General features: G+C 40.1%; 2 protein-coding genes and 1 long non-coding RNA gene across 4 annotated transcripts in view; all 3 read right to left on the bottom strand.

The window, feature by feature from the left end:
- Positions 1 to 1447: 1447 nt before the first annotated feature.
- LOC134195445 (histone H3-like centromeric protein A) lies at positions 1448 to 7347 on the bottom strand. Its single transcript, XM_062664467.1, has 4 exons — positions 7207 to 7347; positions 6990 to 7141; positions 1770 to 1844; positions 1448 to 1498 (listed from the first exon to the last, which is right to left on the bottom strand). Exons 1-4 carry the CDS (start codon positions 7316 to 7318, stop codon positions 1448 to 1450), a joined length of 390 nt encoding a protein of 129 aa, XP_062520451.1. The 5' UTR covers positions 7319 to 7347.
- Positions 7348 to 7897: 550 nt separating this feature from the next.
- Positions 7898 to 8722, bottom strand: LOC134195953 (uncharacterized). Its single transcript, XM_062665039.1, has one exon. The coding sequence runs from the start codon at positions 8672 to 8674 to the stop codon at positions 8081 to 8083; it is 594 nt and encodes a 197-aa protein (XP_062521023.1). The 5' UTR covers positions 8675 to 8722; the 3' UTR covers positions 7898 to 8080.
- Positions 8723 to 16043: 7321 nt separating this feature from the next.
- The window catches only part of LOC134195842 (uncharacterized), a 1978-nt gene continuing 1924 nt past the window's right edge, over positions 16044 to 16097 (bottom strand). Inside the window, exon 5 of one of the 2 annotated variants that reach the window (XR_009972435.1) lies at positions 16044 to 16097. This exon is cut by the window's right edge and continues 173 nt beyond it. This is a non-coding gene — a long non-coding RNA (uncharacterized LOC134195842). The other variant, XR_009972436.1, reaches the window with a different exon arrangement.

The following is a 16097-nucleotide window of genomic DNA, read 5'->3' as shown; positions in this document are numbered from 1 at the left end:
ATGGAAAGGGGATGTTAGGATGGTCGGCATCCGGGACACGTTAGTCATCTGACTGAATGCCGGTAGCCGTAGAATACGTTACTACTACTAAAAGTTGTGTTGAGTTGTATTAAACTGCATAATCAAATAAAGTATCTAAATGATACAGCAGGCAAGTGTGAGGCCCATCTTGCAATGTCCTGCACCTAGACATAGTTTCTATAAATTTAAGAGGGCGACCAGACCTGACGACCCTCCTACGCTTCTTGTCAGGCATTTCTTTAGAGGTTCCTTCTTTAATTAATCTACAGCGTAAGACCACTGTCTGGTTGCCACCTGTACGTGCACTGTAGTATAGTAACGTACATAACTAATACAGCCTCGGAATATCGACCAACTTTTGGACGCCAATGTCGAATCATTCACCATTATCTAGATTCTCTTTAGTGGCCCATGGGCTGTTCTTATTTACAGCCCATGGGTGATCTTATGGAAACTGTTCCTATTTACAGCCTATGGGCCGCTAAAGAGAACCTAGATTGTGGTGCGTGACTCGACATCGGCGTTCAAAGTTGGTCGACATTCCGAGGCTGTATTAGTAACATATGTTACTATACTACAGTGCACGTACAGGTTTGGCAACCAGACAGTGGTCTTACACTGTGGATTAAGGAACCTCTAAAGAAACGCCTGACAAGAAGCGTAGAAGGGCCATCAGATCTGGTCGCCCTTGTAAGTTTATAGAGACTGAGGCCGTGTTCACACTAGGGTTAGAAAACCCAGGTTTGCGTTAAGTAATCATAACACCCTGCTGTGCTATCATGGTGTGTTCTCACATGTTGAGCTTGTCCAGTTGCCTCTAATTAGTCATAATAGCTGTGTAACTGATTGTATCATGTACTCGAGTTATGATACTCAATTCGCGTGCAAGAATTAAAACGTATTCCTACCGCTTTCCGTCTTCGAGTGCCTTCTCCAGGTGTAGGGATCACATGTGTGTGATAGAGCAGCAACATCTGCCTGAATCTATAGATGTGATGTTTTTCACTACAGAATTCCACAAGTTATGCTGTGGATTCAATTTGCTCAAGAAAAAACTGCCAGACCAACACAAAGTAGAGCAATCTACTTTGATTCATTGCTGTGATACACAATATGAATAAACTGGAATGTTTTGACAAGCACTAACCCCAGCTAAACCCAGTGCTAACCCTACATTTTGGAAGGGCTAGGCTAGCCCTGCTCTAACCCACATTCCTGTCATACACTGACCTGATTATTGTAATTGGTTATGCTAAGCAGTAGCAAACCCAGTTCTAAACCCTAGTGTGAACACAGCCAAGTCTAGATGCAGAACGTTGCAAGATGGACTCACACTTGCCTGGAAATTCCCCGGTAATTAAGAAACACCCAAAGCTCCAACCCACATACAACTAAATCCAAACTTTCCTGCTATGAATGAATGGCCTTAAAACTGTTGCAAAACATCTTCCAAGTTGCCACTTGACTTCGCTGATAACTTAAAATGAACACAAAAATTTCCTCTAGACTTAAAAACAGATAGAAGTCGTTTTTGTGCATCATACTCTTCAGTTGATGGTCTGTTCAGTGAGTGCATATTCCATTATAAAGTCGTGCAATTAAAAATTGCTTTAAACTATAAAACTCAACATAGCCTTGTACAGTAAAATTCAGAAACACAATCTACAGTGATTCACTACCAAAGCCATTTATAATTAACTACATGTATAAATCCAAACTAAAAATATTCCATTACAACTAATTCTCACCTCTTGTAGAGCCTCTATTCCCAGCACCTGCCATCTCAATGGTTCTCTACTGTAGAAGTTGGAAATTTCTCGAACCTGTAACATAAACTCATCAACATGTATGACATACAATACAGAGCTATAAAAAGGTCTTCCTGGAGTTTATAATCTAGCAATTTGATAAGATACTGCTTATTGGTAGATTCACACGTCACTTTAAAATGGCATTGTTTAAGTATTTGCATGCACTAGAGCTGCAATTTCACAACAGGATCCAATCAAATTTCCAGATCAGTGATCTAATCTGTCTTACATGTAAAGCAGCCTATTTAGTTCTCGCCTCTTAGCAAACCCAGCAGGCAAATGTACAAGTATATGAAGAATGTGTAAAAGACTGATTGACATATAAAGCAAATGCAAATGATCTAAAATAAATGGAAATGCATTCATTCAACCATTTGATCAATTTTATACTGAACTAATGTCTCTACGCATTCTATGCGTGTAGGTAACCGGTTCCTCTCAATCTGTATAATAGTGTCAAAAGGCACATACCTCTGTGTTGAGACTTCACTACTTCAACCCTTATGAAGCTGTGCCTAATTAGATCCGTCAAGCATAGGACTTTGTCAAGAGCCTCTGGTTACAGTAGTAGGTCACGTCAATGACTCTGACCATTAGACGGACAGATGTGGGTGGTTCTACTCTGCTGTTACAGTATGGTTGTATGTGCTAAATTGTCACAAGAGGGTAGCCTCACAAGCCAGGCTCTTCCACGTAGTCGCTGAGCAAAACTCACGTGAATCACGCAAGGAGGAGGAGGAGCTTTTGCCAGAATTGCTCCAACATGAGAAGAGCCTGGTCGCTTTCGAGAATGTCATAGTGACCTGGGACCCCGGATCCGGTTTCATAGATTGGATATGGCTAACACGATTTCCTAAAGAGCTCGTTAATGTAATTGCATTTGATACATGAAGCGCAGAGTAGCCCTCCACAGAGAGCGCTTGTACACAAAAGCCAGTGAAGCTGTTGATGGACAAAGTGCTGGTGAATAATGGGCCCAGGAATGGCCTACACGGGGCTGGTCCAGTGAACCTACTACACTCGCCAGCACCGGTACTTTCTACTGAAGTCATCCGCAGGTTTGAAACCGACGTAGCAGCGTTCACCACTCTTGTGCATCTACTCTGACAGCTAGTCTGTGGGAAAAATGGTGTGAGAACTGCTGGCTCTGTCAATGGTTCATCAAAGCAGTGGCATACAGCTTGTTGACCTTTCCAGATGGGAACTGAGTCCACGTCCTGATTAGATGGCATGTATTGCTAATGCAGTCTATCTGAGCACTGATTGAAATGAACTTTCGACTTAGCAAGCAGCTCTTTTGTACAATATTGGCTTTCCTCACAATGAACTGGAAAGATCTAGGCGTGGAAAAACAGCAGTGCAGTTGACCGGTACCATGTTCAGGAAGTGTAGAGTTAACTCGTAGTGGCATGTGTTATGTACTACGTATGACTTGCTTCAATGCACAGACTCTGAGTGCTACTTACACTAATCACGTATAATACAGGAGTTCATTTCTCAAACTACCGCGCTGCAGATTGGTAGTCCTAGATTCGGCAGTGTACTGTTGGCAAAACTGAATGCTGAAAAGGAGTCATGACACTACAGAATATTACATGACTGAGCTGTATACATACGTACTAAAAGCAAACAATAATGTAAACTACATACTTTGTGCAAAACAAGCAAATGTGCGAAGCGCCACCGCGTCAGCCTCACTTTCATACCTACAAGCTTAGCCAATCGAATTAGCCTTCCACAAAGCTGGTACGGCATTACTTGGTAGAAGAGAAATGCTCCATGTTATACATATCATCAAATTAGGCCACTCCAATCCCACTTCCAGTTCTAGGTCCTCTCTCCTGTGTAGAACTGATAAACGCAGGCAGAGATACGGGATCATAGGATTATTTTTAGACACTTCCATTGCAGTTGAATCAAGAAATAGTTTGCTACGCACAAGCAAATACAACGTTAAAGAAACAGGGCCCGGTTCGCAAGTGTACATATTAAATATATATCTATTTAAAACGTAAGAACTATCTTCCAAATAAGCTTCCCTATCTTCAAAGCTAGATTTCCTGGAAGGCGGCTGGGATATCTGGCAGCCGTAGATCGCACGAGGTTACACAATGATAGACGCACATATGCATAAATGTTGCACATGCACAGAATAGTCCCCAAATCTTAGCATGTCTGGAAACTGATGTGCACAGGTGACCTGAAACTGGAAGTGGGATTGGAATAGCCTTATTTGTCTCTTCTGTTCCATCTGGAAAATCCTTCAGTTCCCCTGGGCACATTGCAAACAAAAAGCATAGGTGTATGAAGTTTTTTAGGTTTGAGCCCCAAACGTTACAATCTTGTGCAACTTTGATTGCATTGGAATTATAATGCAGGGAGGCAAAATACTTTGCAATTAATTAAAGGTGTACACTTGGGAGAAGTGTGCAGTTTTTTTGTGCACAGTGTACATAGTGATGTGCAACAGAAATAGCAAGGTCCAGTGATTGAGGGCATTCGCAAGTATTCCTGCGTAGGGATGAGTGCCTCGTAAACTATTAGAACACGATTGACGACAGCGTCCATTGCCTTAAATGCCAAAGAATCTCTCAAAACACCAATTGTCTCAAGTGTTACCACACAGAAATAAATCGAACGAAAAGAAGGTCAGTCTGTAGGCCGTCTGAAAGTAGCACGACAGTTTCCACTGTGCTTGGAGTGATGGAAACAACAGAGAGATCATTTCCGGAAACGTGATTGCATCAGTAAGGCTCACTTGATTTGACAGCACGCAAAAACGTTCCACTAAAATTCTTAAACGGCCCATCAGTTTTTAAGTTATGAAACATTCTTAAAGAGACACTGACATGCAAAAATCTAAAATTATTTTAAATTTCTATATGATAGTTCTAAAGGTGCACATACCAGGAAAAATAATTTTAGATTTTAAAAGCAAGGTTTATATAAGAAAATTGTGCCATAATGTGGTTCCAGTTGATCGCATCCGGTTTCGAGCGGTAGATTTAGGGCGTGTACATATGACGCAAAAGTGAGAACGGATGTCATGTAAGCACAAAGGAAATAGGTAACGCACAAGACTCAAGCGTGTAGAATGGTCAGACAATGTGTGGCAGCTGGGTGTTATACTACTGTGAAAGAAGGTGTGAAGCTCATACAGTTTCCAAAAACCCCGAACAAAAACAAACAAACGAGAGATCGCTGGGAAGCCCCAAGTGATCATTCCGTCTTGTGTAGTCGTGATTTCAAAGCAAACTGCTTTGAAGATGAGCCAGGATTGTGCAAGCAATTTAGTTTAGGCTACCAGGTGCCAAAATTGAGCTGAATACCGTGCATACTGAGTTGGAAACACCAAGAAAGATGAGATTGGCATACAAAAAACATAAAGAAAGAGAGTAGGTTGCATTTAGACTTTATAGAAGTGTACATATAGTGATGAATTAAATTGATTAAAACTATGAGCCACTGAACAATTTCTATGGTGCTACACAATCTTCTAACTGCTGACAAGAGAGGCATAACAGCCAGTTTACACCACCTTGCTAATTGATGGTAAGAAGTATATCTGTATATCTCCTGAGCACAGAAATCCATTGTTGAAGTCAGCATAATGCATTGGTAGAATTGTTTCTCATGAATTGGACGAGGTTCAGTTTCATGCAATGCCATAGTCCTGCTGTATGCAATCTGCAGAACCCACACATCTACGCAGACGCCAGAAAATCCTGGGTGTTCAGTGATGCAATTTTGTCATTACTTCCAATCAATGATGACCAGAGATCAGCAACCACAACTACATAGTTGTACACCCAAACAAAATTCCACTACATGACTTGCAGATCATCCTAAACTGTTTAATACCACAAAAAAATCAAGTAGTCGTTCATTTTGCTCATCCTCAGGTGCTACCAGCAATGGCGTCTCACCAACAACAGGTTCAAAGTCCAAAAGCTCCACCTATTCTTACGGCTTCACTTTCATCGTCTTCCAAGCCATTCTCCACATCACCAGTATCTACCTCATACGATACTGAAGGTTCTACGCACACAGACCGTTTCAAACTGTGATCCAACAATAATTCTGGAGGCTGACATAGTCAAACAATAGTGTTTTGTCTGCTAACGATCCTACCTTGTGAAGAGTATGATCGAGCAAAGCATTCTTGAGAGTGCCGCTGTCTTCATCACTAGAGCCGCTTGCTCTGTCGTGTTCACTGCCTGAGCTAGTCATCAAAACGTTTTGTGCTAATGCAACATCCATTCTCACTTTTACGTCATACGTACACCCCTCCACCCCACCTCCACCCCCGAATTTACTGCTCAAAACCGGATGTGATAAACCGGAAGCACATTAGAGTGCAATTTTCTTATAGAAGCCCTGCTTTCTAAAATCTAAAATTATTTTTCACGGTATGTACACCTTTAGAACTATCATATAAAAATTTAAAATAATTTTTGATTTTTCCGTGTCATTGTTCCTTTAACATACATCTGTTAGTGCTCTCTGAGATAGCGAGCAAAGGCAGAGCCATAGCAAGAGAAAGCGAAGCCAGCAGCCTAGCACATATCTCGGTAATGCTCGTTTAAGGTCAAAACATTTAACTCACTATGCGGGAAATGCTCTCAAAACCACAATAGAAAGAACAGCACCGCCACGAGGATCAAAATGAGCTGTTTTCGGGATTTATAGGGACCATCCTAGCAGGAATTAACTTGATAGTTCTAAGGTCGAGACTAGAGTGAGGTACTTCTATCAGACTCTTAGCTCAGTTTGCTGTTTACTCTAAACCAGGGATAATTTTCCTATAAACTATGGACAATAAACAGACAATAGTCACATTGTCCACATTGTTATAGTGGGACAATGTCTGATGTCTGACTGTTCTGCAATATCACCGTTTTAGGCAAATTAAATAATATGAAGCAATAATAATTACTGTCTTAGTCTAGTCCCATAGGTACATAGACTGGGAAGTGAGTAATGGTCACACCAGGAGTGCTCATAACTAGTAAATACCGAGATCATCCCGAAAGTCCAAAAAACAGCGAAGATATGTAGATTTTTAAATTTAATTAATTAATTAACACTCATGGGGAATACACAGTAGTCTAGTTGATTCCAGTTGCGAGAATAAAGTTTTTCTGTGTTGCAGCTTACCAGACGTGCAAATGGTAGCTTTCTAAGCAGCAAGTTGTGAGACTTCTGATACGCACGAATTTCCATCAGTGCTCTCGATCCCGGACGATATCTTCGGACTTTGGGTGCCCGATTTACTTTGGTTGTCGACCTTCTTCTGCGATTCCCAGCCACTAGTAAACCAAACCGACAGACTAGTAACTTTTGCCATTTCACGATTGCTTTGAGAGTCTCTTACTTTGAGAAGCTCGGGGTACGACAATGTCCGAAACAGCTGGTGAGCTAGTAGCAGACACGCTTGGTTTCTTGGTCTTTGACAATTTGCCAGGATTAGCCTTGTATCTTGTCATGGCAATGAACAACAAGTAGCATCCGGGAAACTAAGCTACGGCTCTCCGACTAAAGCTAATGCGCATGCTTTGCATAATTTAATTTTTTAGGACGCTGTGCTATTATTTGTGCTAATATTTGTGCTATATTAGAAGTACACAGTGTAACATCCGTTCCAAGCTACGGGTTGTATTGTAAAGTAAATCACTACAGACTAGGTACAGACCGAGAAAACACGAGGTAATTACTTGACACCCTTTTCTAACGTACGCTACCCATTCCCAAGCGTACTGTACATTACACACAGTGCAAAAAAAGTTTTCAGCCGCGCACGCCCATGATCGTAACCAAGCCACTTTCACAGTAGACAAATAGAGTCAGTTGCTACGCCTGTCCTAGCTTCTAGTTACCGGGTAGGAATCAGTTAGTGAATCTGCTAGTAGTTGTCTTCGGTGCTAACCTTTGTCTTTCAGATTAACGTCAGGGACAACCGCATTTTCTTGTTTTTGAACTAGAACCATCATGCATGCACATGCAGATCTGTTGAAGGCCTTACGAGTAACTCAGTTCTACCATTTTTTGGCACTACACTTGCAATTGTTTGCGTACGTCAGCATGCAGCAGCAAAACTACAACAACATTACAACAACATTACAACAACAACAACAACAACAACAACTACAACAACAACAATTAGAATGCAGTGCTACAATTAGCAGTGAGCAACAGCAGTAGTCTAGAGACGTTTTCAATTTGTCTGCATGCCTCCCAGCAAGAGTCACTCAGCACGAGTAAGAGTTACAGCTGAAGGTAATAGGAAAAAGGCAACCAAAGGACAAGTAGCTGATGCAGCATTGGTCGTGGTCGTAGCATCCTTGATGAAAACAGCAGTCGCCACACACAAACGACCAGCAATAGCAACGAAGACCGCACATTCCAACGCAGTCATTATCAGGATTAGGGTAAGCACACTCAGCCTCAGAGTATGATTCACGTCGAACTCTTGGAAGAGATCTATCACTTCTTGTGTTCTTCTCTTGTAGTAATCGTCTGGAGACAGATATTACAACCGAGTACAGAGGTAGAACGCAAGGAGATTCGTGTCCGTAAATTCCGAATTCTCCTAGAGCGAGTCCCAATTGTTCCAGTATGGCAGCATCCGGATCTTCCTCCAGTTCCTTAACAGCCGTCTTCATTTCTTCGCTGTCCGACGGCTCATTCCTGCCTTTTCTAGTTTTGTATTCTTTCTCGGCTTTCTCTCTAGATCGTGAGTTGTGTATTGCGTATGTATTTCCCTGTCCTTCTTCGTAAACGAACGCACGGTCTTCGACCTTAGCATAGTGAATATTGGCGTCGCTTAGATAATGATGCTGCATGACGGTCGTGCCATTTGGACGGTAGATTCGCAACGATCCGGGCGATTTTTTTTTTGGACGAGGTTTGGAAACTTAGCCGCTGCAGCGAATGCGCTTTGGTGTACGAGGCTACCGGCGCGCCAATTGATTCTTGGTAGTGAATGGACATATTACAACCGCGATTTTGACATAAACGAACTGCCGCCTTTTTGCGCATCTTTCGAGCAGTAACCTGCACCGTTTATTGAAAGGGGGCCTCAGTTTTGAGTGTCGTCCGCTGAATGTTGCTCTCTCGGCACAAATCGACTTCCAATAAATTGGACGGCAGGTAAAGTGATTTTTAATTACTACGTTTTGCGGTTAAATAAAAAAATTTGCAGTTTTCTTGAAATATTTTTTGGGTGCGCGCATCTGCTACGCACATTATTAATTAACTGGATTGAATTGTGTGTCAATATTTACATTGTGGCGTGCACTGCATACATCAAATTGTGTACTATTTATTGCAAATTTATTTCCTGTGTCCAATTAAATAATATGCAATTAATTAATTACCAATACAATTAGAACAGTGCAAAGTACTCAGGCAATTTAATTCTATTTCACAACTACTTCTACAAAAGATTTATTAACAGATAAACACTATACAATTAAAATGGCAGCATACGATATGTGTGTGTACACAATATTTATTAATTAAGCATTATCTAGTTGGTATAAACACGTACATGAAACAATCTATAGACACTTCAATACTCATTACGAATCAGATCATTTAATGCAAACCACATAATAATTACTAATGCATAGAATCATTGTAGATGGATGCTCTGCTGGTTGTCACACAGCTACAGTATTATTGAGGTAATGTATGTTTAGAGCTAGCATTGGCTTTAATTAAATTACGTTAATTAATTTAAGTTCAGTTACTTAAGTTGATGGTATCAGTCATTGCGTTGTTGGCACTTATGGGTATACACTGTATATGCCTTTTGCCAACTGGTATTGTATTGCAAACTATATAATTATTATGGCATTGTTATATGGTTGGTGAGGTGAATGACAGTTATATAATTAGTATACTGGTGTGTGTGTGTGTGTGTGTGTGTGTGTGTGTGTGTGTGTGTGTGTGTGTGTGTGTGTGTGTGTGTGTGTGTGTGTGTATTTGAACAGCAAATATTTGTGTGTGTGTGTGTATATATATATATATATATATATATATATATATATATATATATATATATATATATATGTTAGAGGTAATAAGAAATTATTGTATTATGCCTCTTTGTGAAGTGATGAAATATTTTGACATTCACTAACACATGTACAATCCAAGAGAGATGACATCTGTCTTTTTTGATGATTTAACTATGTGTCCTTATGATTTTTGTTTTTGCTTGTTTTGGTTTTTGTTTGTTGGGGTGAAAAGTTTAAACCACTGTATCTGTACATTGCTTCTGCACTCTCATAAAGAACATTCTCTTTTTACAAGTTTTCAGATCATTCAAAATTTAGTACACTTTTGAGCTAGTTAGTAACTTGATGCCATATTCCAAAACTTAATTGTCTGTACTGGCAAAGGCAACAAGTAGACAACTCGAGGGAGTCGCTTGGACAAGGCAAATAGTAGCATGGGGCAGCACGTGCAGTATGATCGAGTCAACTTTCTCATTACTATCAATGGATCTAGAAATTGTTGCCAATTATTGAGCAACATTTCTGCTATATGTTGCTGAGAAAAGTCACCAAGATTTCTATTATACTGCAAATAATAATTCAATTGTTCATAGAACCAAGATAATTCAGTCTGAGAATCAACAAAATCATTCTCTCGACTGCATGGCCAGCACAAAACCCTACTTTAAATTATGTTTGTCTGTCCTATTGTCTGCGGTCTGTTTGCCTGTCTGTTTGTCAATACATATGTTTTTATAAATCATCACTATAACTTACACCAATGCTAATTGCATGTCTGTGTCTGTCTGTCTGTCTGTCTGTCTGATTCAGATAGATTATTTGATTTTGACATTCAAGGCCAAGTACATTAGTCAATCTATGCCTTTGTTGTTTGCAACACCTGGTTTGCTTTCACAAATTCCTAGCAAATGTGCAAGTAGAGTCTATATGAGAATACAGTATCTGTCTGTCTGTCTGTCTGTCTGTCTGTCTGTCAAAGGTATTATATTTTCAAACATGAACTACGATACATAGACTATAGTAGCCACTAAGTTTAAAAGACTCGAGTCCGCAAGCTAAAACCCAAAAGACTACAACTAATACATAGATTAATGATTAAAAGAACACTCCTTACAACCACAAAGTACCAACGTACGCTACACAGTCAAGACAAAGTTAGGCAGATAGGCATGAGAGTGACTCCAGAAAATGTGTACATGTGGACAGAGGAAGTGACGGCAGAATCTGAAGAAGACGCACTAATCCCGTGAGGGCAAGGTAAGGCTGCGATCATCTTAGACTCAGGCGCCACCGTTGGAAGAGACCCAACACGACTGACGTTCATAGAGGAAGACGCAACGAAAGAGGCAACGACAGAAACTGAATGAGGAAGAAGACGAAATGTGTTCGTGTGGACAGATGAGGCGACGGCAGAATCTGAAGAAGACGCACTAATCCCGTGAGGGCAAGGTAAGGCTGCGATCATCCCAGACTCAGGCGCCACCGTTAGAACAGACCCAAGACGACTGACGTCCACGGAAGAAGACGTGACGAAAGAGGCAGCGGCAGAAACTGAATGAGGAAGAAGACGAAATGTGTTGTCTGTCTGTCTGTCTGTCAATGGTAGTATATTCAAACATGATCACTATACAGGCTAGGTAAAGTAGCTATGTTAAGCTTTAAAAATGAGTTCAATAGGCCCTATAGGGCCATTATACCTATCAATCTAATGTACATAAAACTGAGTTACAGAGTCATCAATGTCATTATGATTAGTGGAAGTTAAATTGGAAATCTTGGCGATTGTGTTAGTATTGCACCGCTGCAATGTTGATGAGAAGCCTGTATTTATTGTTTCCTCTGTCTGTCTGTCTGTCTGTCTGTCTGTCTGTCTGTCTGTCCTCAGAAAGTTGGCCTCAGAAATCTTTCAAGATTTTCAACTAATCATGGTGATTTAGATAGATTATTTGACTTTGACATTCAAGGCCAAGTCCATTAGTTAATCTATGACTTGTTGTTTGCAAGGACTGGTTTGCTTTCACAAATTCCTAGCAAATGTACAAGTAGAGTCTATATGATAATAAAGTATCTGTCTGTCTGTCTGTCTGTCTGTCTGTCTGTCTGTCTGTCTGTCCATTTGTTTGTTTGTCTGTATTGCTAATTAAGTATGATACAAGATCTACTAAATCATATGGGAATAAACGTGATCAAAGTATCTACTCAATCATGTTGTACTAAAGTGTTGACAGTACCTACCCAGCTTATGCATCTGCTGTACTCAACAACTGAACAAAGTACCCACCGGTAAATGTATATACATTCATATTGCATATAACACTTTCATGACAACATGATTGAGTAAATACTTTGATGACATTTATTCCTATATAATTTGGTAGATATTTTACCATACTTTGCAGTACATGTACACACAGGCAAACAGACAGACAGACAGACAGACAGACAGACAGACAGACAAATACTGTATTCTCATATACACTCTACTTGCACATTTGCTAGGAATTTGTGAAAGCAAACCAGGCGTTGCAAACAACAAAGGCATAGATTGACTAATGTACTTGGCCTTGAATGTCAAAATCAAATAATCTATCTGAATCAGACAGACAGACAGACACAGACATGCAATTAGCATTGGTGTAAGTTATAGTGATGATTTATAAAAACATATGTATTGACAAACAGACCGCAGACAATAGGACAGACAAACATAATTTAAAGTAGGGTTTGTGCTGGCCATGCAGTCGAGAGAATGATTTTGTTGATTCTCAGACTGAATTATCTTGGTTTTATGAACAATTGAATTATTATTTGCAGTATAATAGAAATCTTGGTGACTTTTCTCAGCAACATATAGCAGAAATGTTGCTCAATAATTGGCAACCATTTCTAGTTCCATTGATAGTAATGAGAAAGTTGACTCGATCATACTGCACGTGCTGCCCCATGCTACTATTTGCCTTGTCCAAGCGACTCCCTCGAGTTGTCTACTTGTTGCCTTTGCCAGTACAGACAATTAAGTTTTGGAATACGGAATCAAGTTACTAACTAGCTCAAAAGTGTGCTAAATTTTGAATGATCTGAAAACTTGTAAAAAGAGAATGTTCTTTATGAGAGTGCAGAAGTAATGTACAGATACAGTGGTTTAAACTTTTCACCCCAACAAACAAAAACAAAAATCGTAAGGCCACATAGTCAAATCATCAAAAAAGACAGATGTCATCTCTCTTGGATTGTACATGTGTTAGTGAATGTCAAAATATTTCATCACTTCACAAAGAGGCATAATACAATTATTTCTTATTACCTCTAACATATATATATATATATACACACACACACAAATATTTGCTGCTCAAATACACACACACACACACACACACACACACACACACACACACACACACACACACACACACACACACACACACACACACACACACACACACACACACACACACCAGTATACTAATTATATAACTGTCATTCACCTCACCAACCATATAACAATGCCATAATAATTATATAGTTTGCAATACAATACCAGTTGGCAAAAGGCATATACAATGTATATCCATAAGTGCCAACAACGCAATGACTGATACCATCAACTTAAGTAACTGAACTTAAATTAATTAACGTAATTTAATTAAAGCCAATGCTAGCTCTAAACATACATTACCTCAATAATACTGTAGCTGTGTGACAACCAGCAGAGCATCCATCTACAATGATTCTATGCATTAGTAATTATTATGTGGTTTGCATTAAATGATCTGATTCGTAATGAGTATTGAAGTGTCTATAGATTGTTTCATGTACGTGTTTATACCAACTAGATAATGCTTAATTAATAAATATTGTGTACACACACATATCGTATGCTGCCATTTTAATTGTATAGTGTTTATCTGTTAATAAATCTTTTGTAGAAGTAGTTGTGAAATAGAATTAAATTGCCTGAGTACTTTGCACTGTTCTAATTGTATTGGTAATTAATTAATTGCATATTATTTAATTGGACACAGGAAATAAATTTGCAATAAATAGTACACAATTTGATGTATGCAGTGCACGCCACAATGTAAATATTGACACACAATTCAATCCAGTTAATTAATAATGTGCGTAGCAGATGCGCGCACCCAAAAAATATTTCAAGAAAACTGCAAATTTTTTTATTTAACCGCAAAACGTAGTAATTAAAAATCACTTTACCTGCCGTCCAATTTATTGGAAGTCGATTTGTGCCGAGAGAGCAACATTCAGCGGACGACACTCAAAACTGAGGCCCCCTTTCAATAAACGGTGCAGGTTACTGCTCGAAAGATGCGCAAAAAGGCGGCAGTTCGTTTATGTCAAAATCGCGGTTGTAATATGTCCATTCACTACCAAGAATCAATTGGCGCGCCGGTAGCCTCGTACACCAAAGCGCATTCGCTGCAGCGGCTAAGTTCCCAAACCTCGTCCAAAAAAAAAAATCGCACGATCCGGCGCACGTCGAGTCGTATCGAATTTCGCGACCGTCGTGGGCTAGAAACGTTCCTCTCAGTCTCTTGTTGTTGAGAATATATACTTTGAGCAGCTTTCCTGTTGTCGGTCGAAACGAAGTTCCTGGAGAGGTTACCTCGGTGACTACGTTGCTTTGGAGTCGTCGCTTCACGTTGCTGCTTCCAAACGCGGTAGTGTGAGCCTTGCCTTCTGCTGTAAAGAGAAGAGACAAGGCTACGAGAACGATCATCGACATACCTAACCTAACACACGCGGTCGACTATAGAAGTGTGGAATCTAGAGGGCGTTTCATGTAATTTTTTCCGGGTGGATCGAGATTTGATATCATTCGGTGGCGGCTCGACCAACGCATTTTTGGGAATATGCCATGCACCACGCGTGTGTAGCATTTTGACATTTTAGTGTGGAATCTAGATGGCGTTTCATGTGAAGTTTTCCGGGTGGAGATTTGATATCATAGGGCCGCGGCTCGACCAACGCATTTCTAGAATATGCCATACACCGTGCAGCATTTTGACATTTCATCGAGACAACAGCTCGAAGCGAAGGCGTGCACGACACGCTTGATTTAATTGCTACGGAAACCGAGAAGGGTCATGCTGTGCTTCACTATGCACGGTCCTTCTCGACTAGAGTCGCCTATGCACTCTGTTACTAAATAATAGAAACGGACGATGTTTGCTGTACAGTCTGTTACTAATAATAGACATTCACGTCTGCTATGCAGTCTGCTACTCAAAACAGCCAGTAAGGTGACAAATGCGGAACTACGTGTTCACTAAAAATGTTGTTATCACCTTTCTTAGTTAATTAGTTTGAAATACTTAGTGCATGTGTAAAATTTAATCGTGGCTCTTAGTCAATTAACTGCAACACATGTGTATTGTACACCAACCATATGGCGGACAAAAGAACGTTGGACTTCCTAGCTGATGTCCTCAAAGGCATCAGTTTGAGTAAGTCAAGCTGCGGAACTATACATTTTATTATCTCTGCAATGTTCCAACATATGCAGGTACGACTTCGAACCAATACTGAGAGCTCTCAGCGCTTTCTGCGGGAGAAGCACTGAAGAGTTCGAGAAAGCAAAGAAGACTTTGTTGGATGCTAGAGACACTCAGAAGAGATTGCGGCAGGTCACAACAGCCGCGACGTCAAGCAGAAAGAAGAAGCAAACAACGTCTGAATTTGTTTCAGTAAGGGCTCAATGTTGTATTTAGACTGTTTGTCCGACAGTCTACAAGTAGCTGCTGACGATTCTATATGGCACGATATTTGTTCTCTTCTTTACGCCATTGTTCCGATTCCCGCTATATTCAAATTCACATATGGTATTGTACGTAATAAACAATTAATCCAAGAGGGGCAGGCCCATTGTCACTATCATCATCCGTCAAATATATGCAGCAGATCAAGTATACGTGCCTCTTTACTAGTTTTGTATGTGATGTTTAGCAGTTTTACTTGTACGAATAGAACGAATTCCTAGGCTTCCACCAAACCTTTTCACTGACTATTATGATTGTTCTGAGTCATCAAGCAGTCAAAGCATTGAATGACCACCAATTCAACCTGCTTACAGCCTGTAGATGAACATGTACAAGGTTTGTCTGTCTGTTCACCTGTTTGCTTATGACAACCAGCTAGTATATGATTGATTTTTGTAATAGCTGTAACTGGTCATACACTAGATCAGATATCAAGATACAACAGACAGGAACTGAAGACAGGTTTG

This window comes from Corticium candelabrum, chromosome 20 (genome assembly GCF_963422355.1).
Source record: "Corticium candelabrum chromosome 20, ooCorCand1.1, whole genome shotgun sequence".
NCBI lineage: Eukaryota > Metazoa > Porifera > Homoscleromorpha > Homosclerophorida > Plakinidae > Corticium > Corticium candelabrum.
The sequence above is the reverse complement of the archived record's forward strand: the minus strand, read 5'-3'. Positions and strand labels throughout refer to the sequence as shown.